The following is a 26670-nucleotide window of genomic DNA, read 5'->3' as shown; positions in this document are numbered from 1 at the left end:
TCTTAACACATTTATAAAATTTGTATTAGTTAAAAAATAGTTGTTTTATTAATTGGAAAAATATAATATATAAATTTATTAGTTATGATTTTTTATTAATATATATATTTAAATAATTTTTTATAAAATCCTATTACAATAATACTAACTGTTAAAATATGTTACTATTGAATAATTATAGAATCTGAATTTTTTTAATAGGGCGATGCCGACAGCTAAGCTATAAGCTGTCGTTATTGGAGGCAACAGCAACAGCTACCTGTCGGCATTGCCTCATTACAAAAAATAAAAAATTCAGCCTCCTCATATTTCCCACCTCTTTCTATCTTTTTCCATCTTTTCTTTTCCTATATGTGTCCTCCAACCTCCCTCTCTCTCTCTCTGACCAGCCATCTCTCCTCTCCTTTCTTTGTGACTCACTATCTCTCCTCTCTCCCCTCTCACCTCTCACCTCTCACCTCTCACCAATCCGCCCTCCAAACGACGCCGCCACCTCTACGACGCCGACGCCAACACTGGTACCCGCGACCCTAACTTGTCTCTCTTTTTCTGATGAAGCGATTCTCCCACTTCTTCTCTCACCTCTCGCTTTTCCTCGACCCCATCCCCGTATATCTTCCTCAATCTCTTGAAGATGTTGCGCCTCCGGGGAAGACGAAGACGCCGCATCTTTCTACCTCATAGTGTTGTCTTCTTATTCAACATTTGGTAATGTCTCTCCACCTTTTGTTTGTGTGTCTGTTTTATTCTTGTCATTGCTATTTTAGTTTGATAGCTTAATAGGTTCACTACGATTTAAGCTGTCTCTGGTGTTTGAAGAGACAAATAGCTCCAAAAACAAGAAACCACTCGCATATCACATAAAAATTTGTAGGAGTTGTATTGATGAAGCAACCCCACAACTTTGGAGCTTTGTTGATTATTTTTGTTGTATTTATTGAAATAAAAAGTTTTAGTTTCAAGAAAACCGGGATTTATTGTGTTTCTTTGACCCTTTTTCTCTGTGTGCGTGTGTGTGTATTTGTAGGTAAATCAACCCCTCAATATAAATGGCTTATTAAATAGCTACCAAAAGTGGACAGAACAGAGACACCGTGGCTTATTGTTCTGGTTCATTGCCCACTATACAATAGTTATGTGGATCATTTCATGGAGGGGGAACCCATGATAGTGGTTTTTGAACCATGATTCGTGAAGTACAAAGTTGATGTTGTTTTCTCAGGCCATGTTCATGCCTATGAAGGATCTGTAAGCCCTTTTACTTTCTATTCAAATTTAGTATAATATATTGTTGTTTCATTAGGCTTACTAGGATCTCAGTAGATAGAATGGTATCCCATGAATTTATCTTATTATCTTATAATACTTGTTTTGTTATGTCCTTGGACATATAGTTGTTTCCCCTTTTTTTTTCTCAAAAACAAAAAAGAAAACATTTGTAATGCCTTGAATATAAAACAGTCATCATGAAGATTCATGAAATTTACATTTTATTAATAAGATTTGTATGTACTCGAGCTCCGAAAGAACAGGGATTAAGAATTTTGTGAATATATACACAAATATCCCTTACAATTTTTAGTAAGTTCTTTATCTTTGGTAGGTATCTTTGCTGGTTTGGGATATGGTTAATTTATACTAAGCGATAAAATACGATACAGTAGGCAGGTGTACAAAATTAAGCTAATGTTTGCCTACTGTTTTATTTTAATTCTTAAAGTCTAGATTGCTTTATTCTTTTCCATACAACCACATGTGAATTGATGTTTTGTTTCTCCATGAAATTGCTGAGATGGTGTTCTCTGTGCAGCCTTGCCTCTTATATGACAGACGAAGATATCCAAAAGGGCATACTGTATCCATCTATTAAAATGTAATGGTCTAAGGCACATCCTGAGTGTATACTCAGAGGCACATCCTGAGTGTTTACTCAGAGTTGAATATCTTACTTGATTCCATTGTTTTTAACTGATTCTGTTATAATTGGTTATGAAATTCTTGTTTTTCCAGCTGGGTAAATTGCTTCCATTGCCACTACTTCAAGCCTTTTCACTTCCACTGCTTTTTGTTGTTATTGTTGCTGCAAACTTATGGTAAATTTTGTTATTTTTCAATAAATTTTGTTATTTCCTTGAACAGTTTTTGTTTTTCATTTATTGAAATTTATTCTAATGGGTCATTCTATGACAAAAATCACTACAAGAATTTGGTATTGAACATCAGAAGATCTCCTTTGCCTTTTTGCTATTGAAGGTCCTATATGTCCTATAAGTCCTATATAGGTGAATTCTTACTTATTTATTGAGAATGAACAAGAAATTTTGGGTTCTTGTATTCAAATATTGATTCTCTGTTTTTTTTCCCCTTAATTGTCCTGATTGATAGTATTGTTGAGCTATTATAGTTTGGGCTACAAGGATATGAGTTTTTGCACACAAATCAACTAGTAGATTGACCCAATGATAAAATCTCACTTGCAAAAGAAACTTTTCTTTATTTCTATACAAAAATTGGCTTATGGGGTATAGTTGATATGCCTATTTATTGGCTTTAAATTCTAGTTATTACATTTATATATGAGAAATTGGCTCATGGGGTATAGTTGATTTGCCTATTTCTTGGCTTTAAATTCTAGTTATTACATTTATATATGTGACATCAACTTTCCCATGATCTGGGTGCTACTGTATTTTCATGTCTGGTGGTCTTAGAGAACAACTTTTAGTTCTTGTTTATAGGGTCTCTATTATGATCTTTATTGCCTAAATAATCATTGATATTTTATTTTGCCTAAAGATGTAAGCCTATATTATTTTGCTTCAGTCTATATTAATTGATCAGGTCGCTTATATAATTGATGTTTCTCAATTTATTGATTTGGACCACCCTCATCCCCTCAATTTTCTATGTGAAGATTGTGTTCATGTTTCAGTAAAAGTTACCTGGACAACGTTAATGCTGATAAATGTATGTACCTCTATTCAATTAAATCTTTAAATTTTTAGCATCAAAGCCTTATAAAATCTTGGGTGGCATGCAGTATATTTTTTTTTTCAAATAGCATGGTGTGGCTGATATGACAATTAGAGACCTATTTCATTTTATATTTGATCCATGTTGTAGATGATGGTGTGGAAAGTTATCTTGAAGAGGTATTCCCTTATGTGCAGTCAAATCTTATTTTTATTTTTGTAAGAATCATAGGAAAAATTCTGACTGCCTTTGTTTTATATCAACTGCAACAAAGAATCATGTCGAAAAGGGACATAGCTGTAAAGGAACAAATTGTAGATTCTATATTTGTGCATGTATCATATTCAATATAGATAAAAATATATCTAAGCATTTTTTGGATTTTTTTTCCTTTTTTTTTTCTTTCTCTGTTTTAAACAGCTTAGATGCTGTTGATTTGGGGTCTTCTAGCCCTTCACCTTGCTGGTTGATTCAATTCTACCTTTCAACTATTGCGAACAAAACTTATTTCTTGGTATAGAATGAAAATAAGATATGGAGGGTTGCTAAAGCCATCCAAATGGCAACCAGTGAAATATGTAAACTTAACAACTTGTAGAAAGTAAGTGTGTAACATATTTTGATTCAATCATATATATATATATATTAATTTATATATTCATGTAATAGTCTTAATAATTGAAAGTTCCTGAGTTTAGTCCTTGAAGAGTTCTCAGTCATGAATGGTACTGTGTGTTAATGGGCTTAATAATTGTACTTATGTTTTCTTTACCATTCCTATTAAAAATCTATACTTTAATAAATAATATTAATGTTAGCTTCTCTGTTCAGCTTGGCGAGAAAAAATAACCCTATACACACACCCATATTTGGACATCCCTCCCACCTGTGTTTTACCTATGTCCAAATATGGGTGTGTATAGGGTTATTTTTCTCTTTTCAGAAAGAAAAAAAAAAAAGAAGGGAACAAGGATAAGAAATGGCAATCAACATACTGAAGAAGCATAGAAGATTTGGGCTTGAAAATTAGGAAGAATATTTATAAAAGAAACATGATTGAGAATTATGTTGTCTTGTTGAGATTTGTTGTATTATATCTTTTGAAGTTTATGGATTTATAATATTATAATGAATTTTTATTGATAATTATTTAGTCTCACGAGGATTTTATGTATTATTTACATTTCAATTGTATGAATAAATGTTGTATGTATATGAATTTTTATTATGATAAATATAATTTTTTTACAATGGTAATAATAATTAATTATATGAGTAATTTTTTTATTTAAATTTATATCAAACTTCAATTGTTAAAAATATAATTAAAAGTTTTACAAAACATATATCGAAAAATTATTATTTATATATATAAATTTAATATTACAGTGACACCTAATAACTGTCAGCGTTGCCAGCAACGGCGACACTTATTAACTGTTGGTGTTGCCAGCAACGGCGAAATTTATTAACTGTCGGTGTTTCCAACAACGACGATACTTATTAACTGCCGGCGTAGCCAGTAGCGTCGACACTTATTAACTGTCGGCGTTGCCCCAACGGTGACAGTGTTTAACTATCGGCATAACTACCCCTTCGTCGGCATAGGCAAACACGACAGTTAGTTGACTATCGTCATTACTCAATAGCGACAGTTAAAAACTGTCGGGAAAGCCCGTTTTTGTAGTAGTGTCAGTCGTCATTCCAGGAAACAACCATAGTGACATGGGGCGTTACATCATCGATGGTGGCCATTGTGAAAAAGGGAGATCTAAAGCACTTAAGATGCAGTAACAAGAAAAAAAAATTCAAGAAATGTGTCAAAAAAAAAATCTGGAACACAAAAATAGAACTGCCCAGAACAAAATGTGCCAAAAGATTTTGAAAAACATGCTGAGAATTGATTCTGAAGGGGACGTTACGTGCGCATGCCACAAACTTCGAAATAGACAAAAAATGAACCAAACTGAGAAAAAAAATGAGCCAACCTGTTTCTGAAGGGGACGTTGCCGAGAATTGGTCTTGAGATGATGGGAACCCGATTTTGTCGAAGAAGAAGAAGATTGGAGGAGCTGTCAGACTTGGGCTAAGGAGCGACCGCATGAGGTATGGCTGACCAAGAAATGAAGGGACCAACGACCACTAAAATGTGCACTTGGTTTTGATAGAGGTGCACCTGGACAGAGGAGAACGGCTAGACAGAAGAGCACGCCGAACTTGCAGAGGATCCCGCCAGAGAAGATGAAGTGCAAACTGCCGGAAAAAAGAAAAAATGAGCATTATGACTCTGATACCATAACGAAATAGAAAGAAAAAAAATGTTTTTTATTTTCTGATCTAATTTACAAACACAAGAACAATGTATATATATTGTATTTCATCACAGACCTCATGTAATACAAAATAAATACACTAAAGAAGAATTCCTATAGACTATAAAATTGAAACAATTATGTGAAACGTTTCGATGTTTGTAACGTTTTATTTATTGACTGTTAATATTTTTTTAAAATTATTATTCATTAATAAGACAAAAATAAGAATAAGTTCACAAAATTTACACACAAAAGAGTACATAAAGAGCGAAATTTAAGAACAACCAAAATTTACACACAAAAGTTTATATGCAAATTAAGTTCCATCAATTTTTTTTTTATATATATATATATAATAATATAATTCATTCATATAAACACTTAACATAATTAATCAATCATGAGATTGTCTTTCCACTCTAAAAATCCCAAAACAAGTAAATGAAAATTGAGATTGTCTTTCATTAATAAGACATAAAGCATCATGAGATTGTCTTTCCACTCTAAAACCTGCTCCACTCTCAGGCTGAAGCTCGTCGCCAATCAGACATTCTTCGATGGTAAATCTTTCAGATATTTCCTCTTCTCCGGCACCAGCAAGTCAAAAAATTGATGGATGAAGGCCTCGAGACCGTCGAGAATGTTGATCGGGATGCCATGGTTTACAATTTGAAAGAAACCCCACTTGGTTGCAGTTTCGCAGATGGCTTCTTTGACTTGAGGATCGTCCGACTTGGAGAAATCTATGATGGATTTGGAATCTTGGGTGTTGGTTATGGAGGAGTTGAATCTCTCATGAAGAGGTTGGATGTATTGTTGGGGGACAACTTCGATCCCCAAATCGGCTAGACCCTTTATGACATTTCCTTGGTTCACTACAAAGTCAGTGACGTTGAATGAATAGGGCAATGTCGATGCCATCTCCTTAGCTAGAGGATCTATCGTAGGTGCCAAATTCGTGATTGTAGTGCTATGATACACCTGAGTTGGGTTGATCCCCCCTTTTTTTGAGGGAGAAATAATATAATATTTTTATAGTGAAAAAGTTCATTCTAGGAGTAATTGGATTATTTCACTTATTTGAATCTAAGTAATTGGATTATTTCACTTATTTGAATCAATTTTTAACTTTTACACTGACTTTTAACATTAAAAAGACATATAAAATCATACAAAAACACTAAAACATCATCATTACTCAAAAAGTAACAAAGTACACAACTATTAAATATAGCTAGCTAACAATAGAACATTGATACCGAAAAGTCTTAAACACCAAATACATCTCCAATCTCATAAAGCCTCCTCTACTCAATAGAAAAAATGGGGATATTTGCACTGAAAATACTAAATATGTGATAATATTACACTTATATACTATATTTTTAACAGAGATAATATTAAATTTTTATCAATAGTTACACTTTAGTATCAAATTAATTTTTTTTATAGCATTAATGTCAAATCTTTATTAATAGTTGTACTTAAGTACCAATTTTTTTTAATGTAGTAATAATATTAAATCTTTGTTAATATTACACTTATTTAAGATATTATTACTATAGAAAAAAAATTGGATTGGTATATATGTGCAACTATTAGTAAAGATTTGATATTTTACCGTAAAAAAAAATCTATTTGGTACATAAGTGCTACTATTAGCAATGATTTGATAATATTGTCGTCAAAAAAATAATTTTGGTACTTAAGAATTGATATTTTTAATGCAAATAACCCTAAAAGATATAAGATAAAACTAAATAAAAGAATATTGATCAAGTATTATCTTTTATAATTGAGTGAGGGAAAGAGCTTTGTGTGAGCCGAGTGAAAATGAGAGAGGGAAAAAGTTATATGTGAGTGGAACCTGAAATTAATTTTTTGTACAAATATGCCTTACTAAATTTTACTTTTACTCGTTAACCTTGATGAATGTTTATAGGGCTACCTCGAAGACCTATGAACTTATAATTTCAAGCACCAATAAATTAGACAATTTAATTAAACTATTTAATCAAATAAATCATACTTATTAATCTATTATTATTTCACTATAAATATGGTATTGCATTCTTACAACTACAAAATAATTAACTTGGAATTCTTAAGTAGTCCATTGATATAACCATGTCATGCAATTTAATCATTCAATAATTAGCTCATAATTAGATAATTTTTTTACCCTTCTAATTACTTTTTTACCCTTATGTATCAATAATCCCCTAGACAGTTAATATATAATTCTTATTATAAATTTAGGCTTCATATTTGTTCACTCCAAAAATTAGCCTTTAAGGGAGTTCTATAATAGCAACAACACGAATTACTCAGCTATCGGTTAGTGAGGCTTTTTTGTGGCATGTTATAATCATTGTAACTTAATCTATTTATTTTTCTCAAATTTAGCATGATGATGTGGCAATAATTAAGGACACGTATCAACCGAAAAAAGTAATAACAACATCAAAGTTGGTCGATGTACTAGATAGAATAACCATGATGGTAACATGTCAAGTATGAGATAGTCAAGCAAAGTTGATCGATGATGTAGCTGATCAATTTTAAAAGGGGCATTTTCATAATTTTGATTCGTTGTGGACATAGTTGTATTTTTATTGTGCTATATGCTTGAGACCACATGAGTATGTGGATACCATCGTGATATTTGGCATGATCTGATCCGTTTGAGAAACTTAGCGGAAAAGTCACAACAGAGATTTATACCCGGCTCAAGGTGAGCCAAGCGATATTTCGGTAATTTTGTGTATTTTGAAAATTAATGGAATATGAGATAAATTGGGGGAAAATATTTTTACTTGGTAGATTAGTGAATTTAATTGGGAATTTTAAGTGTAATTAAGCTTTAGTGGGAAATTGAGGCAAAATGACTATTTTTGCCCTTGGGGTGCCTTGTTGGGAAGCTGGGAGAATAGTGTAGAATGGTCATTTAACCATTGGATTAGGCCAAGGCAGTTGCAGCCCACCTCCCCACGTTATACACTCTCCCTTTCTCTTTGTTTTTTCCCTTGCACACCTTCCAATGATTCAATCGCACACTAAGAAGGATGGAGAAATTTTGGTGGATTTGGGGACTTTGAAGTAGATTCAAGCTGTGGAGAAGAGGATTGAGCTGCCAAGATCATCACCTAGCTTTTGGAATTTCGAATTCAAAGGTAAACTTCTTGTTTCCTCTTCTTTGGTGTTCTTGGGAGAAAGTTTGGGAGTTTGGTAGCAATTTTGAATTTTGCTAGTTTTAGGTTGTTTAAGTGGGAAAATAGGTATTGGAGTAAGTTTATAATTGTTGTTGATGCTTGGTTGCTGCTAGGATTTAAGTTTTGAGGTTTGATACTCATATTTAAGTGGGAGCTTGGGTTCGAGAGCTATAAGTTGTGAATTTTGGCATCCTTGTGTTTTTCTGATATTTTAATGATGCTATGTTGGTGTTTGAAGTTGTGGTACTTATTTGTGGTTGTTTTGGTGACAAAATCTTATGAGAAAATGTCTTGAAATCGAAATTTGGGGTTTGGTATAGCTAGGAAAATCGTGGGTTACGATTTTGGGAAGAACACTTTGAATTCTGGGTAATTTTGAGTTTTTGGCGACCTAGCGCGACCGCGCTGGTGTCCCAGAAAGTGAGGGATTTTGAGTTCAATTTTGGGTTTTCAAACCATTGGCGCGACCGCGCTAGTGCCCCAGAAACTCAAATATTTTGTGGGCGCAACTGTGCTAGATATCCCGAATTGTTGTTTTTTTATTACTGAGGAAAAGGTTTGGGGTTCCTCGGGTTTATTTTGGGGGGCCACTTGGGGGCTGGGGGTCGTTTCCACCACCCCGTTGGCTAGAGTTAGTGGCTCCAATGGCTATAGTTTAGATTAGAACTCGGGATCTAGATTTTATTCCTGATAAGTGTATGCTTATGTTGTGACTAAGGTTTCTGCGAGGCTCGGGGCAAAGATTGCGCTCAGGGTTGTTTCACTTTTCGGGAAGGACTTGAGGTAAGAAAAGTTGACATTTGCACATAGAGCGGGCTTTAGCCCTATTTCATCTAGAAGTGTTTATGATTGCATTAACTATATGAGCTAGATGGTGTATGGTTATTACATACCTTGATTGTTTGTGAGTATGAAATTATTATTATCACCTTAGTGTTGGGAGATACATATATTAGCCGTAATCTTGGTGACGAGAGACGCACTCTATTAGGCATCGACCGTAAATATGGTGTGGGTAATGTAGATCGCTTGATATTGATTGTTATATAATGATATGATGATTATCGATTATATGCATGGCCTTGATTTATAAATTATTTGAACTGTCATCTATATCAATTGTTATATGTTAATGTTGTAACTGTTATGTATGTCTTGTGAAACTTTTCTTGCTGAGCCTCGGCTCACGAGTGCTCTATGGTGCAGGTAAGGGCGAGCTAGATGTAATAAGCGATGAGTTGGAGCTCTTTGGAGCGACGTGTACATATCCGGCTAGCTCGGCCGCCACGGTCTAGTAGTATGAAGGACTTAGGTTACCAATCTGATTTTCCCGCTTAGGGCAACTACTTTTGTAATGCTAAGTGTAATTACTTTTCATAAAAAAAAAACTCTTGTTAGGATCCCTGTAATCGTGTTAAGTTTCAATGGAGAAAGTTTGTACCCTTTTTTATCGAAATTTTTAATACCTAACATTTGATTAGTCTTAATTACACTTTTGAATCCAAATGACTCGCTTAACAAGTTAAGCACTATTTTAAACACACAGTGTAACGGTCCTAGATTAGTAGGGCATTACACCCTAGGCTCGACCCAAGCCGGACATTTATCCCCGTTGTGATTTTTCCACTAAAATGCTCGAAAGGATCCACTCATGCCAAATATCACACATATCTACATAATAATGTGGTCACAAGCACATAACATAATAGTTACAAATATACCATCAACAAGTAAAAATTACGAAAATACATCTTTTTAACAAAATTGGGTCTTTAAACACATTTAATACACATAATCATGTAAAAACAATCATATAACTTATATAATCACCCCACGTGTCTTCCTGACACACTAATCAACACACTTAATCATATTAGGAGATTTTGAGATGCTACATAAATTGTTTAATTCAATAATCTTATTGATTAATTTCATGATTACTCCACTATAAATATGTAATTGCACTCTAAGTATTTATAAAATTATATTTACGGAGTTTTCTCTTGTAGTCCATTGATATAATCAATAAATCTAGTTATGTCCTCCATTTATTGGTTCGTTAATTAGAGCTGGTCAAAATTACTGTTTTACCCTTTCAATTACATCTTGTTCCTTAAGTACCATTAATTTACTAGTGAATAATTAATCTATAAGCATATTATAGATTTGAGCTCAATAACTATTCAATTCCAGAATTAACCGTTAAGGGAACCAATATTCGATCTGTTTAGAAAGCACAGATTCCATTATTGTAAAATCATGTTCCCAGCCATTCATGATATTGAATCTCCAAAACAAAAGTCACTAGCCTTATTATGTCAAGAGACCATAATGAATGAATCAAAAGATCCAATAAACACAAACATGAGTTCATGATTACTCAAGATTTAGATTGATCTACAATTGGTCATCTATTATGATATGAATTAAATATTTATGGAAACAGTAAGTTTATAAAGATAATTAATTCATATCGGTCATGTCATATATAATCACTATTATATACATCCCCTTTACCAAGACGTCTATCAACATCAGTAATTTAAATCCAGATTACTCGCATCCCACATGCTAAGTAAACCCTTCTAGCAACCATTCATTAAAGATTTTGTACTTTAATATGTTGCTGACTATTTTATTCATTATATATGATCTTAATTCTCTCGTACTAATACAAGATCATATTCTCGTGAATGAATATGGAATTTTTGGATATTTATACAAATTATTCAAACAATAATTATAACATTCAAATATAATAAAATTGTACTTTTATTTAAATCAATAAAATATTTGTTTACATGCTTTTAGGGCATAAACCCTAACGCATTTTCCTTGCCCATCACTTTGGATCTATGCCCATTCCCCATTTAGATTTCATGGTCATCCTTTGATTTACATGAATGGTGGCATAAGTGTCATACCACCATCCTTGCACTTTGCCTAAGATAGCATTCACCTTACTCAAGGTTGCAACCAACTTCTCTTCGGTTGTGTTGACCTTAGATCCAAAGTTGGTATGTTTTCGGAACTTGCATTCCCTAGCCAAGTGGCCACTTTTGCCACAAACAAAACAAGGGTCTTTCACACCCTTGAATTGCCCTTCATTATTTCTTGGGCTAGGTAATTGTCCTTCTTCGATTGGGGTTTCTTGTGGGCGTTCCCTTTAGATTGAGAGGTTTTCTCTATGGCATTAGCCTTGAATGTCCCACCATTAGACTCTTCCATACACTTGTCTCTAGAAAGAGACTCATCTTCAATCCTTAGGTGTTTAAGGATCTCGTCCAAAGATATCTCCTCATTCTTATGGAGAATCTTCTTTCTATAGCCCCTCTAAGATGGAGGCAACTTGGCTATTATCCCACTCACAATGAAGAACTCTGGCAATGTTATCTTAAGAGTAGATAACTTATTTGCAATAACTTACAATTCATGTACTTGAGGGAGTAAGGGTTTTCCATCAAAGAATTTAAATTCCATATATTGAGTTATGGGTCATTTCTTGGTACCTTCTTCTTCGATTTTTACTTCTTCTCAAGTGCATCCCAAATCTCATTTTTTCGATGTTGTATCAGTGTAGAGATCATAAAGGTGATCCAAAAGGGTATTGGGTATGTGGCCTCGACATATGAGCTCGTCTTCTTCCTACTTCTTCCTTTCTTTAATCACTTCTTGAGTATCATCATCCTTTAGAACACCCAAAGTCTTCAAATATTTGTCAAGAATATAGTGAACATTCAATGTTGTGAGAAGAAACTTGATCTTGTCTTGTCATCGCACAAAGTTGGAGCCATCAAATAGATTTAGTCTCACTAGATCTTAGGACATGAAATTGAGGGATGAGATTGATGAACTTTCATTCATGACTTTGGTTAGTATAAAAACCTTAGAAATAGACAATCTTGGAAGACAAAACTAAGGTTTGGGTTAGAGATTTTTGATAGTCGGGGATATGTCTATACACAAACTTGAATATTACAATTCAAATAAACAAACCCAAGATAATATAGTCTACAATAGAGGAATAACACAAATAAGATCAAGTAATATAATAGACCTTTGGAGATGGTGAACCTTAGTTACATAAAATCGTAAAGGCTATGTTTCATGTGAATCAATGGAGGTGACAAAGGCTTGACACAAAAAGAATTTGTTGTCCAAAAATCTCTATTCCTAGCCATTTCTTAGAGATTGCTTGAAGCTACTACAAGTGGAATGAGATTGGGACTTATAAGCCTTGAATCTTCATACAAGTCAAGCTTTCTTGATGAAAATCTTGGAGAAAAATAGTAATCTTGAGAGCTAGAGAGAGTGTGGTGGGTGATCAATTCTCCAAAATCTCAAATGAACCATTTAAATAGTATAGGAACTCTCATTAGTCTCAACCAATGAGATTATAACATTTTAAATTAAGTTTTGGAGCCAAGATTACGTAAATGTACGGTCCCGTACGAACCACCCAGGATATGCATCGCCTGTCTAGGGGTTTCACTCCCAAGCGATGTGCCGCCTCCTACAGGTGACGCAATGCAGGTTCACCTGACTTGACACCCCCAAACTTGTCCCAAAACGTCTCCAAATGCCTCCAAACTTTTTGGGTACACTTATATACTCAAAAGAAACACTTTGTAACAAAAAAGATAGTTTATAGATGACTATACCAAAAGTCAACCCGCTCATGTTGACTTTACTGGAATCGTTATGATGTTTACAACTCTTCGCGCCTAACCAATTTCACTATGTATTTAACCAATTATAACACTTAGCGTATGTCACCATCGTATAGCTGGAGATTGGATGATTGACACGAGAGTGTTTGGAGAATAAGATTGTAGAGAATTGAGAGAGTTCAGAGTTTAGTGAATAATTGATGTCCTTGGGATAAACCTTTCATTCATTTAAATAGAGGAGTCTAAGCAATCGCATCTCCATAGGACTAGGTCGAAGGACGCGTAGAGTTCCACACTCTCCAAGATTCTCTCCCCATGGTTGTTGGAGGAGTGTAGATTGGATCTCTCGCGTGTAGGATGAACTCATTTGAATGAGTTTCATATCATCATTGACTTTGAGTAAGTTTGACTTCGCTAATGGGACTGGATATCTATGTACATATGACTTGGGCTCATAAGTGTGACCACTAGTCATGAAAATGAGTTTAAAGTTTTGGGTTGCTTTATTTAAGCTTATAGAGTATGTTTTATCAGACTCGGTGTAATATTTGGACCATGGGCCACTAATACCATTTTTAGCCACTACATCGACCACCAAAGGATAACAGACCCGATAGTCAGTATGCAGGAGGCTAACCATGGAGTGTCAATATGTTCGGCAGGTTATGAGCTGGAGTGCCTAAAAAAGGGATGATGATCTGAGAGCGATGCTTAACCAAAGGAGAGAAATACTGATCGAAGGCGGGGGTTCTACATTCTTACTATTGCGAATTGAGAATCTTCCTGATCAAAACATTGCATGAGAACCTATTCAACCATTGATATAGTTACATAATGGACTTATGGTCCCACCTGCAGTACAAGCACAACTCAATACTTTGAATCAAGTTGTCCAAAATCTAATCGGTAAGAAGCAAACACATGCAATCGATGATGAACGTAGAAAAATAGTCCCATTTTCTAGTAGGGTGTGTGTAGTTGAGATACCTAGCAAGTTTAAGATGGCAATATTGCCAACATACACTGGTAAAAAAGACTCGATGGCCCACGTAAACAAGTTTGAGATACAAATAGATATACAGAAGGTACCTAACGATGTTTGTTGTAGAATCTTCCTTGTGACTCTGGCTGATTTGGCATAGGAATGGTTCTTCAAAATTTAAACTTTCGACCATAGGAAGCCTCTCATTACTAAACTTCACTATCTCGAGGAGCTCCTCAGGAACAGGTGGGTTTTGGGGGTTTCGAAAAGGCATCATCTATGATAATTTTAAGGATGGTCGATGGAGCCAGTGGAGTTGTGACTGTACGAGTAGTTGTGTGTTGTTTAGTCACCCTCACTTGCTTGGTCGATGCCTCTTAACTACTCTTGCCCATGTTCTTGTTTTTTTTGGTAGTTTCCTTCCCTTGGCCGATACTTGTGCATTGCCAGTAAAGAAGTTCAAGGCATTTGGCATATCTGCAAGAGTAAACATAAAAAAGTTAGACAAACATTCATCATGGATATAACAGGCAAAAGTAGAAAAGTTCATCTAGTAGAAATAACCAAGCTAACTCTCATATCTATATTATCTACTCTTTATGTCCTACACTCACAATCTCATAAGAAGTCAATTGCCCAAGAAACCTCTTCTGGGTAATTGCTGGTCAATAAGTTAAAATTTTCACTCCCATCGAATAAGTCGTTGAGAGGTAAAGGAAGATGGAATGGAGGTTCTAAAGAATGTTCAAATGGATCTAGTTCTGATCATATTAAACTAGGAGAACTATTTCTCGATAATACCTTTGTACTGTTTTCATCTTCTGAAGAAGACAACTCGAGATGTTCAATCACAATTTGTTCCCCTTTTCGTACTAAGGAGAAACCCAAAAATCGCCCAAAGAAGAAGAAAAAGATATAGATCTTACTTGGCTGGGACGTGCTCTCCTTGAAAGTTGAGCTTAACGGTGCAAATATCTTCTTGTTTCGATGTCAAAGTTGGTTGGAAATAAAGCTTGAAGGTGGCGGCACCATGAACTTTGGCACTTTGAATGACCACCCATGGCAGCTAGCGGCGAGTGAGGCGACAAGGCTTTGGGGGTTGGTGGTTTTGGTGACCAACGAACACTTCTAAGTGGCTCATGTCAATGTTGGCAGTGGTCGACCATGAAAGAAGAAGAAGAAGAAGAAAAAAAAGAAAAAGAAGAGTCTACTTTTGATAATAATTTTTCTATCCGTATATTTAAAAAAAAAAATTCAAATTAAGGTGGTTCTTGCAATTTTTCCAATTACTAAGGGTGTCACCCAAATATTGGGCCTTGGTCCAAACTCAGCCCAAGTCACAAAAGTGACTTTACTTTAATATGGCTTTTGCTAAAGCAGCAACTAGAGCTGTAAATATGGGCCGGACTTTTAGCACAACACGAAACCGGCATGAGCCTAGAAGGCACGAGCACAACACGACACGAAAAAATATAGGTTTGGGCCAGGCACGACACGAATTCAAAATTGACACGGCATGACACGACATGTGCCTGAGCATGGCATGACACAACAATCCTGGAGGCATGTCACGAAAGAACGAACAAACTAGCCCGAAAGAATGACACGATAAAAAACTTGATATTTTGACATTAATAATGATAATAAATTTTTATTTTTCAAATATATAAATTAAAATGATAATAAAAGTCTATTACTTTTCTCGGTGTTTATTATTTTATAATTATATTAATTTGTTTTAAGATTTGTAAGTTAAATTTTTTAGCATTTATTAGTAGGTATTCAAATTCTAATAATTATCTTTGATATAATTTTATTAAACTATTGTTGAAAAATATATAAAAATATTTGAAACTATAATTTAAACAAAAAATGATTTTAGATTAGTGGCGAGTTCAATGATTGTTAAAGATGAGTTAGGGGTTCAATTCCCCATCTCACACTTTTTGCAATAATAAAATGAGTTTGATTTAGGCCTGAGGCATGAAGCATGACACGACATGTACTGTGCTGGACTTACTCTTAGGGGTGTTCATAAAACTGCACAAACCGTCTACACCGCACCGCAATTTGCGGTTTAGAACCCTTTGCGGTGCAGTTGCGGTTTGTATTTTTGCCAAACCGTGCGGTGCGGTGCGGTGCGGTGCGGTTTTAAATTTTATAAATGCGGTTCAAACCACACCGCACCGCATCATTATATATATTAATTTTTTTATATTATTTTTTTTAATTTTACTATATTTAAAGTTAATGCATAAATATTTATATAGTATAATTTAATATACACAATATCTATAAAGAAATATAATGTTTCATAGGATGCTAACACATATTATACTTCAATCTAAAGATATTCCTCCTTAATTAAAATGATATTTACGTTTATATTACATTTTTTATTTGTTATTAGTTTGTTATATTTTTATTGTTTTGCTTAAAGTTTATTAGCTTGTTGAACATTTAATTATTTTGTTAAACACTCTATGGTTATGAGATTTATTATGAATCTTTCTTAATTATAATATTTAATTGTTAAATTATTTGGCGATAGGTATAAACCGCCAAAACCGCACCGCCCCATATTTTTGCAGTGCGGTTTATGCGGTTTGAGGTCTATGCGGTGCGGGTTGCGGTTTGGAAAATTGTTCAAACTGCATATGTGGTGCGGTCCAAAAAATTAAAGAAAAACCGCACCACGAACACCCCTACTTACTCTTTCAAATATGGGCCGACCCGGTACGAATTTAAATACGGGCGGATCAGACCGAACCGAATTATTCGAAGGCTCGAAAATGTGTGGCCTAGTGAGGCCGGGCCCACATTTACAGCAGCAACCAAGGGACATTCAAGAAGCAAACTGTTATCCTCAGTGCACTAGGGGTGCACACGGGTCAGATTTTCAGGTTCATCGGGTTCGGGTTTTACGAGTTTCGGGTTAAGAAAAATGGTATCGAAACCGATCCGAAATTTTCGGGTTTTACTTGGGTTCGGGTTCGGGTTCGATTCGGGTGGGCTGGGCCATTTGTGTTTTGGGCTGGAAAGCCAAATTTTGCAAAAATACAATTTGTTTTTTTTCAGATTTTGGGTTGGGCTGGGGTAATGGGTTTTGGGCCGAAAAGACAAATTTTGCAAAAATTCCATTTTCTTACACTTTTTTTCAAAAATACAATTTTTTTTTCAGTGCACCTTATTGTTCTCAACGCAATTGGCTGCATTGATTCTTATAATTTGAAGACAGTAGAGGAAATTTGAAGCACTTCTTCTTCCTCGAGAGTTGAGCAGTCAGACCTTTTCCTTCAGCTTCAGGGTCTTGGTCTCAATATTTCAGGAAATATGGATTAGTTCCGTTGTTGGGAAAAATGGGTTCGCGGGTTTGGTTACGGGGTGATAGCATGTGTGGGATTATGCTGGGTCTTTCTCCCACATTTAGACACGCCAATTTTCCCTCAATGGTTTCAAAGGGGTTTAGTTTCAGGTTTAGGCACTGGCCTTGTTGCGGGCAAACAAGAGTGGTTGCCTTTGCTTCTTCCACTGACCAACTCCATCCCCAAGTCCAAGACAAGCTATTAACTAGTCCGGAACTTGTAGCCTTGGAATATGCTGACCTTAACCTTCCTCTTCCTGACAAGGTCACTCCCTTATTCCCTTCTTTCATATTTATTTATTATCCACCCCGTTCTCAGTTTTTTCTTCTATGCAGGAACTGGGTAATGTCAGAATCAGGCAACATGTCAACCCTCTCAAGGCCTCCTTTTCTGTCTGTTCCGTTTTCCTTTTCCATTTCTACAACAATTATTACCTAAACATCTATTAGAATCATATTCTGTTTCTTTTTGAAGTAGGTGCCAGTACAAGTGCCTCATTGGAATCAAGTCTTTAGAGACCCAACATTGCCACTAATGGTGGATATTGGAAGTGGTATCAACACTTAAAAACATCTTCTTCTTCTTCTTTTTTGGATATGCACAAATGACCCTTTTGCAGCAGCTTCATCTTTTCTTTATGAATCAAACAATAGAATTTGCGGTAGAATACTAGAATTTTTTTGTTTGGTGCTTTCTTTACACTTCAATTATTTATTTGTGATGTTCTAATTTAAATTATTTTTATCATCAGAATAATCGGTCTTTGTTTTTCCTGCATTCCGTTCAAATCAACTTGCTTCTATTCTATTAAAACAGAAAATCAAAAGGACAATCTTTGCTTATTATCCTCGTGAGAGTTTTTCAAGACATAAATTGCAGGTATCATGAATCTAAAAGATGTATATCTCAGGTAGTGGCAGATTTCTTATGTGGCTTGGCAAAAGAAATGCTGGTGTAAGAAATTATTTGGGCTTAGAGATAAGAGAGAAAGTAAGGGAAAACTCTGAATTTGTTTATTGTAGTAGAAAGTTTCATCTATCTAATTTGACGTATAATCTTGGCCCTCTTTCTCCTTTGTTTTGAACTAACTCTAAATCATGAGTTATTAATTCTCTTGTTGTCATGCAGCTGGTGAACCGTGCCCAGTACTGGGTTAAGGAGATAAATCTTGATAATGTGTAAGGGTTCATGATTTCATATTAGTTTGTGAAAGGTCACGTGTACCAATGAACTGATACAATTGTTAATTTAAATCAAATTACAGGCATTTCATCTTTGCAAATGCCACAAATTCTTTCAAACAAGTAGTGTCTACCTATCCTGGACCTTTGATGATGGTTTCAATCCTGGTGAGAGTGTTCCCTCTTGTCTTGTGCTTTCTATTACAGTCAAAGGTTAAAGCAACTAAGGCAATGCTTTGTCTGGTCATGTTTTGTTCTTAATGGGCAGTGCCCAGATCCTCATTTTAAGAAAAGACATCAGAAGAGGAGGGTGGTGCAAAAGCCTTTAGTAGATTCCATAGCTACAAGTTTAATGGGCGGAGGGGAGGTAGGTAAATACATGTTTTTTATGCCATAATCTTGAATTCATTTTTATTTGTATATGGTTAAAAGAACATGTGTATGTGGTTTTGTTGGCAATTAGGTGTTGATACAGTCGGACGTGTATGAAGTGGCTGTGGATATGAGGTGTTTATTTGATGGTGAGGCGAATACTCTGAAGCACATTGATGAAGTGGAGTCGAGTGTGTTATGTGATAGTGAGGGATGGTTGTTGAGAAACCTCACGGGGATAAGAACTGAGAGAGAAATACATGCTGAATTCGAAGGTGCGAAAATATATAGAAGAATGTACCGAAAGTCTATATAAGATTATTCATCACTTCAGGAGATGAGGTGTGACCATATCTGATTTATTATTTATTTTTGATAGCTGCATTTTATTAAAATAAATAAATTACATATTAAAAGTGTGTACCATTACTTAATCATAGAGTATCCACTAAACTCAAGGCAATACAAAATAATTAAACTTTTGTACTATTTTTCCTAGTATTAGCGTTGAACTGTTGATTATATGTGGCACACAATTACTTAAAATAAGTACAAGCTTGTCTTATTCTTTCCAAATTAAATATTATAAAACAATTTGCCCAGCATTTGATTTTATTTATTTATATATGTGAAGTAGATTTTGGATGAAGTTGTAACATTGAAAGATTGAAATCTCAGATTCTTCCAAGAATTTGTAAGAGAAAACTTGCTTTCAATGGCTCTGTGTGAATGTGGACAGCAATAGCAATAACGAAAAGTATGTACTGTACTGTATGATTTTCCTTTTAACCTTTAAATTAGAACCTAATCAAAACTATTAATTAGCCACAATTTGTACTCATTTTAAAATTACATGAAACTTAGCTCTGCTGAATCATCAACGCCATTATTTTGGAAAAGAAAGAATGCCTTTAAACTGACTCAAACCTCTGCTAGAACATGAAGCAAATTTTATGGAAGAGAACTCATAGGTGTGTGTACTCATCAAGACTAGCTTTCAGAGACCTTGATCATCAAATCTTCTCCAACCATAATAATAAATCAGACTCAAGCATAAGTCAATATTGAGCTTGCCATTTTCATCACCAGTGTAAGTTTTCTTTGTTGGTAAAAGCCTCTCCTTTAAACTCTTACGCCAGCAGTAACCATAATGGCAACTCAAATGAATCCCCAGTAATATCTACCTGAAAATTTAATCGTTTTAACATTAGAGAGGAGGAAAACAGCGTTTGTCGTATGCACTCATCTAGACTCACATGGACTTCCTACATAGTAATTTTAACTTTGCAATGTGAAAAATATTTCATTATTGATATGCAAGGAATGATTCAAGATTCTCAAGTCCATCTCGTTCTTCTCTTATCTAATATTTATATTCATACTCGAAAATTTCATGCGATATACACCAGGAGATAAAAGTATCCAAATTCAACCCAACTTTTCAGGAAAATGCTAAAGGGCACATAGAATGCTTCAGCACTACACATATAGGGTTGGTTCTCATTTATATATCTTCTTATGCATATAGGATTCTAAAATCTCAGTTGTGGTAGTAAACACCACAAGAACCATTATGCTTTTTATTTTGTTTTTCGTTCGTTATTTGAGCTAACTATGATTGATAATATATGCAGATACCAATATTAGTGCATTTAATTGAATAATAAATTTACCAAAGTTTATCCAACATTCCAGAAACAGTATATTCTCTCAAAATAACATGCTCTTGGAATTGTACAGAGCTGCTGCAAATAATCGTACCTTGGATTTTAACAACCGTATGATTCAATATTGTAATTAACAATCTGCACATACCAGGAAAATGAAAGAGTAGACACAGCTTCAGATCTCATATTATTTACAACAGAAGACGAACAACATACATCAATTAATACATGGACTTATAGAAAGCTTATTATTCTTTTCCCTCCAACATTTTGTAATCAAATCAATATACCTTCACATCAGAATCTATCTGACGGTGACGACCCATAAAGAACGTTTTACACTGCACTTGTCACCCATTTGCAAAGGCATCCCCTAGCATATAAGGTGGGATTACCTAATATCATTCAAATCACCAGACAAGTATAATTAAAATGACTAACAAGAAAGTTTATTACAACCAGTACAATATAGAAAGACATATTTCAGGATACATCTCATAAATACACACCTAACATTTCAAAAAGGGTGACACAAGAAAACGAAGAAAGTAGTATTAAAAATGAAAAGAGAAGAACAGCGTAAGCCTAAAATTTCTCCTTTGTTTAAAATTCAATCTCCTTTAAACAGCAATAGATTGAATAAAACTCAAGTGTCTTATTAAATATTCAGAAGGGCTAGGCATGAATGTTTAGCTAAAATTTTAATTGATCGAAAAACATAAATTGAGAAATTATAAAGGCCAGGTGAGTACAAAATCTATAACTAGAAAGGCAAGCAATGTTGCTAAAATGATATGCCATATTGTTTATCAAGTTTAGCAGAAGTCAATACTCTTACTGTCCTACTCCTGCATGTGGGGATGGTGTACGAAAAGCAACATGACAATACAAAAGAAGAAAAAAGAGAGATGAACAGATAATAATGCATTACCAGCCCAACCTTCGAGCAAATACGGATAGCAAACACAATTGCAAAGCTCAGATCCAGAGTCTGCATATGAAGTATGCCTTTTTTTCAATTCAAATTATACGTTCAATGCTCTGCTCCTGATAAGGGTCATATCACTAAATACCATTTTTTTAGAAAGAAAAAAAAACAAAATGAAAAGTTAAGAATCATACCTGTTGTTATGTAGGTTGAAAACTGGTATGTTGGGTTCAGCCAATGAAATTTAAGCGTCCAGGTTGCTTGGTTTTATTTTTCAAACCAGATCCTGCTTCTCTCTAGTTCTAGTGATAGGAGTGAGCAACATCATTCTACTAACAGGAGTGACAGGACTATATGTCTGCATTACGTAGAAAAGCGAGCTAAGGTTTCTTAAATAAGAATAAACCATCGTTTCTAATATAGGCAATCTCTCAGAAAAATCATGTCAGATTAAAAGCATCATTGTTTTGTTTTATTTCTAACAGTGGATCATGTAGGCTTACGGTGTTATTTCATTTGTTAAGGAAATCTGACCTGCTGTGTAGACTGGTTATATTCAAGAGCAGCTCGACCTGATTCAATGTTGCCTATGTTCCATGAATATTTTACTTCAGCAGAGTAGATTATATCTTTTTGCCTGAAATGAAAAGACATTAGACATTTGACTTGACGGGAAAATTTTACAAAGAAGCAAGATAGAACATCCACTGATCCAGCATTCTTTCTTCTGAATTTCAACTTCATCTCCCAAATAAAAAATAAAAATTTGAAAATCTGAAGAGAGAATTTTTTTTCAAAAAGGGGATAACTTTCATAGGAATAATTAGAGGGAATTACCATTAATCTTTATAGAAGATATGTCAGAAATTTTGTGCCAATCTTCCCCAGTCGCTCTTTGGCACCGTCCGTCCTTTTAGCAAACGACAATTATAGATGCTCAGAGAAGCAGGTAACCCATCTTCCGGAAAGCATTGGAGCTTGTTGCATGATTCAATGCTCAAACTCCGGAGGGAGGTGAGTCGTTGAAAGTTCTTACCGTTGAGGACTTTTAAGTTCTCAAAATCATAAATTAATTAAGAAATGAGTGTAATTGGAAGCAGGCCATCCTCTGGAAATGAATCCACCTCATCTCTACTGTGGTATTTTTATTCCTCCAAATCCCAACTAACTTAACAGATTCTAAGTTTTCAGTTGGTAGAATAGATGTAGAGGTGAGCTGGCTATAAAGGGAAGAGGGCTCGACTGAATGAAGACACACGAAGAGAAAAAGTCTAGGAAGAAGAAAACACTGGTCTGAATCAAGAAGTGCAGAGAAAGAGAGAGAGTGGGAGAACAATGGGTTTTGTAATTGGGCTAACACTAACGTACGAATGTATATGTTAGGCTCAAGGGAGGGGCTGAGTTTTTAGAGATTACTCTCTATTGAAGACTCTTTAGTTGAAGATCTAATTCCCAACTGTGTTGTATTCTATACTTCATATTCATTCAATAAAGGGATAGTGTTCAAATTGGATGTAGAGCCAAAGATCACATTGATCTTTGGTCTTGAACCAGTATAATTGTTCTGTGGTGTCCTTTCTTTACTTAAAACTTTGTTTAGATTATGTTCATTTGATTTTCTTCTAACTTTAACACTTTGTTTATGCATATGAAAAGTTTGTTTAATTGGGCCATTGATTGCATACACTTTCAGTGATAAGTTCTTGATGTTATAACAAAAATCAGTCTATTTGATCTTGAGTTTTGATATATTTACAACAAAATCAGAGCCAGGTTCCACAATCGAAAAGAACGACTCAAGATCTTGACATATCCGCTGCAAGATTGATCAAGAAACTATCCAAGAACTCATGTCAACAATGGCCAAATTTGAATTGGAAAAGTTTGATGGAGCAGACGATTTTGCTCTATGGAGGGAAAGCCTCAAAGGAATTCTAGTGCATCAAAAAGTGGCAAAAGTTCTTGGTGACACCAAACTTTTGACTGAGAAGAAACCTGAAGAGATTGCCGAGATGGAAGAGATGACTTACTACACCATAATCATGCACTTATCCAACAATGTTCGAAGAAAGCTGATTGATCAAAAGACAGCCAAATGAATCTCGGATAAGTTGGAAGAACTCTATATGAAACCTTCAATTTCCAGCAAGATAAACTTGCTTGAAAGACTATATAGTTTCAGAATGATATCTACTCTGTCTTTAGATGAAAATATTGACAAATTTAATGAAATTATTGTAGGTGTTGCCAATATTGAACACAAAGTAGATGAAGAGAGCCAAGCCGTCATTCTTCTGAGATCCCTACCAATCCCCTATCAAGAAGTAAAGGTTGCCATTAAATATGGTAAAGATGTGATAGCATTAAAGGAAGTTCTTGGTGCTTTGAAGTCTAAGGACTTTGAGTTACAGCTGGAAAAAGAAGCTAAGAAAGAAGAAGTATACTTGGCAAAAGGAAGGAACCCAAAAAGAAGTTATTCAAAGAACCAACATCATTCTCATTCCAGGTCAAAATCTCGAGGGAAAGGAGACAGAAAGTGTTATTTCCGTGGAAGACCAAGACACATTCAACGATTCTGTAACAAGTATAAAGAACAGCAAGCAAGCTTCAAATCACAGCATAACCCAAAGATTAATCAAAAGCATAAACATGATCAAAAGACACTGCAGTAGCCGAAGAAGATACTGATGATTGGTCAACAGATGGAGATGCTTTCACAATCTTAGAAACCACACAAACCAGGGAGTGGATTCTTGATTCTGGCTGCACATATCATATGTGCCCAACTCGAGAATCATTTTTTGATTATAAATAAATTGATGGTGGTAAAGTTCTAATGGGAAATGATTTTTCTTGCAGGGGCATTGGAATTGGGAAGATAGCTATTAAACAATTCAATGGAGAAGTGAAAATTTTGTTAAATGTGAGGCATATTCCAGATTTAAGAAGGAACTTAATTTCCCTTGGAACTCTAGAAGATGAAGGATATTCATACAAGTCAATAAATGGAAATCTGAGGATTGCTAAAGGAATTCTACTAGTGATGAAAGGCAAGAAAATAAATGGTTTATATATATTGGATGGGGAAACAATCCTTACTGCTGAAGTTGGAGTTATAAAAGGTCAAGAAAATGAGATGATACTGTGGGATCAAAAACTCGGGCACATAAGTGAGCAAGGCCTTAGAGAATTGCACAATCAAGGGATAATTACCAAGCTAAAGATATGTGCTCTTCCCTTCTGTGAAGCATGTATACTTGTTAAGCAACATAAGATCAAGTTCACTCAAGCTCGACACACCACAAAGAGAATATTAGAATATGTTCATGCTGATTTGTGGGGGCCTTACAAGATTCCAACCATTACAGGTAAACAATACTTCCTTTCCATAGTTGATGATTATAGTAGATGTGTGTGGAATTATTTATTAAGAACTAAAGATGAATGTCTAGATCACCTTAGAACTTGGAAAACACAAATAGAAAACCAAACTGAATTGAAAATCAAAACTCTTAGAACTGACAATGGCCAAAAATTTGTTAATCATGAGTTTGATATTTTGTGTAAAGAAAGTGGCATAACTAGACATAGAACAATTGTTAATACCCCTTAACAGAATGGGGTAACTGAACGTATGAATAGAACCTTGTTAAACAAAGTTCGATGCTTGTTACTTAGCTCAGGATTAGGGAAAATTTACTGGGGAGAAGCCTTAGCAACAACATGCTACCTAATAAATAGAAGCCCAAATAGGTCAATAAATTTGAAAACTCCTTTTGAAATGTGGCATGATAGACAACCTAACCTTAAACACTTGAAAGTATTTGGATGTAAAACATATGTACACCAATCTATTGATAAACTAAAACCTCGATCAATCAAAGGAATTTTCCTTGGATATCAAATAGGCACAAAAGGTTATAGGATCTGCATAAACCAAAAGGGTAGGCTTAAAATTGTAGTAGCAAGAAATGTTGTTTTCAATGATTATGATTTCCCTTACTTAACAGCCGAGAAGCGTAGTTTGTCCTTTGATATTGCAAGCAATACAGGAACTCAACATGTTACTAAAACTGAGATTGAGCAAGACAAGCAAGAGGAAGCATTAGAAGAAGATCAAGACTCATCTACAGAAGCTGGAACTGAAATCACAGAAACACAAAAAGATCTAGCAGACTATCAGTTAGCAAGAGATAGGACCAGAAGAGAGATCCATCCTCCAACATGCTATGTAGAAGCAGACCTGATTGCTTATGCCCTCTCTGTAGTGTAACAAACACAAATCCATGAACCAAACAGTTTTGAAGAAGCTACCTCAGGAAAGGATAAAAACATATGGCTACAGGCCATGAAAGAAGAAATGGAATCACTCACCAAAAATAGAACTTGGGACCTAGTAACCAAACCAGTGAACCAGAAAGTAATAGACTGTAAATGGATTTTCAAGGTCAAAGAAGGGATAAAAGGTGACGACTCAGTAAGATACAAGGCTAGGTTGGTAGCTAAGGGCTTCACTCAGGTAGAAGGAATAGACTACACAGAAATATTTTCACCTATAGTGAAGTATAAAACAATAAGATTGATGTTATCTCTAGTTGCACAACAGGATTTAGAGGTGGAGCAACTAGATGTGAAGACTGCATTTCTGAATGGATTCATAGAGGAAGACATTTACATGAAATAGCCACCAGGATTTAAGGTGGAACAAGACATTTCAGTAAATTGAAAAGGTCACTATATGGCCTCAAGCAATCCCCAAGACAATGGAACAAACGTTTCAACACTTATATGCAAGACATCGGGTTCACAAGATCTCTATTTGATCATTGTCTATACTACAAAGGTTTAGATTCTTCTACTGCATTTTATTTGCTATTGTATGTAGATGATATGCTTATCTTAAGCAGGGACAAGGTTGTGATCAAAAGCATTAAGACCAAACTTAAAGAAGAGTTCGAAATGAAAGAATTGGGACCAATACAAAAGATTCTTGGCATAGAACTTG

At 34.8% G+C, this 26670-nt stretch overlaps 1 protein-coding gene and 2 long non-coding RNA genes across 7 annotated transcripts; 2 read left to right on the top strand and 1 right to left on the bottom strand.

Moving 5' to 3' along the window:
* The first annotated feature begins 308 nt into the window (after positions 1 to 308).
* Positions 309 to 4119, top strand: LOC133788767 (uncharacterized). 2 transcript variants are annotated; one of them, XR_009873370.1, is made up of 5 exons: positions 309 to 708; positions 1028 to 1248; positions 1811 to 1873; positions 2011 to 3574; positions 3805 to 4119. It is a non-coding gene; the product is annotated as an uncharacterized LOC133788767 (long non-coding RNA). The 2 variants fall into 2 exon arrangements; XR_009873369.1 differs by having other exon boundaries at positions 316 to 708; positions 2011 to 4119.
* A 13237-nt stretch (positions 4120 to 17356) lies between these two features.
* LOC133788764 (uncharacterized) lies at positions 17357 to 19592 on the top strand. 2 transcript variants are annotated; one of them, XM_062226362.1, is made up of 8 exons: positions 17357 to 17781; positions 17853 to 17909; positions 17995 to 18070; positions 18428 to 18507; positions 18646 to 18695; positions 18782 to 18866; positions 18967 to 19069; positions 19162 to 19331. In XM_062226362.1, the coding sequence occupies exons 1-8, from the start codon at positions 17512 to 17514 to the stop codon at positions 19185 to 19187; spliced, it is 747 nt and encodes a 248-aa protein (XP_062082346.1). In that variant the 5' UTR covers positions 17357 to 17511; the 3' UTR covers positions 19188 to 19331. The 2 variants fall into 2 exon arrangements, with proteins under 2 accessions (XP_062082346.1, XP_062082345.1); XM_062226361.1 differs by having other exon boundaries at positions 17360 to 17781; positions 18967 to 19065; positions 19162 to 19592.
* A 57-nt stretch (positions 19593 to 19649) lies between these two features.
* Positions 19650 to 23197, bottom strand: LOC133788765 (uncharacterized). Of its 3 annotated transcripts, none has more exons than XR_009873368.1 (7): positions 22503 to 23197; positions 22169 to 22302; positions 21860 to 22023; positions 21669 to 21784; positions 21028 to 21132; positions 20832 to 20875; positions 19650 to 20254 (listed from the first exon to the last, which is right to left on the bottom strand). It is a non-coding gene; the product is annotated as an uncharacterized LOC133788765 (long non-coding RNA). The 3 variants fall into 3 exon arrangements; XR_009873367.1 differs by having other exon boundaries at positions 19659 to 20254; positions 21669 to 21778; positions 22200 to 22302; positions 22503 to 23191; XR_009873366.1 differs by having other exon boundaries at positions 19663 to 20254; positions 22200 to 22302; positions 22503 to 23188.
* Between the last annotated feature and the right edge of the window lie 3473 nt (positions 23198 to 26670).

Source organism: Humulus lupulus, chromosome 7 (assembly GCF_963169125.1).
Source record: "Humulus lupulus chromosome 7, drHumLupu1.1, whole genome shotgun sequence".
Lineage (NCBI taxonomy): Eukaryota > Viridiplantae > Streptophyta > Magnoliopsida > Rosales > Cannabaceae > Humulus > Humulus lupulus.
Note: the sequence above shows the minus strand (reverse complement) of the source record. Positions and strands in the feature narration are given on the sequence as shown.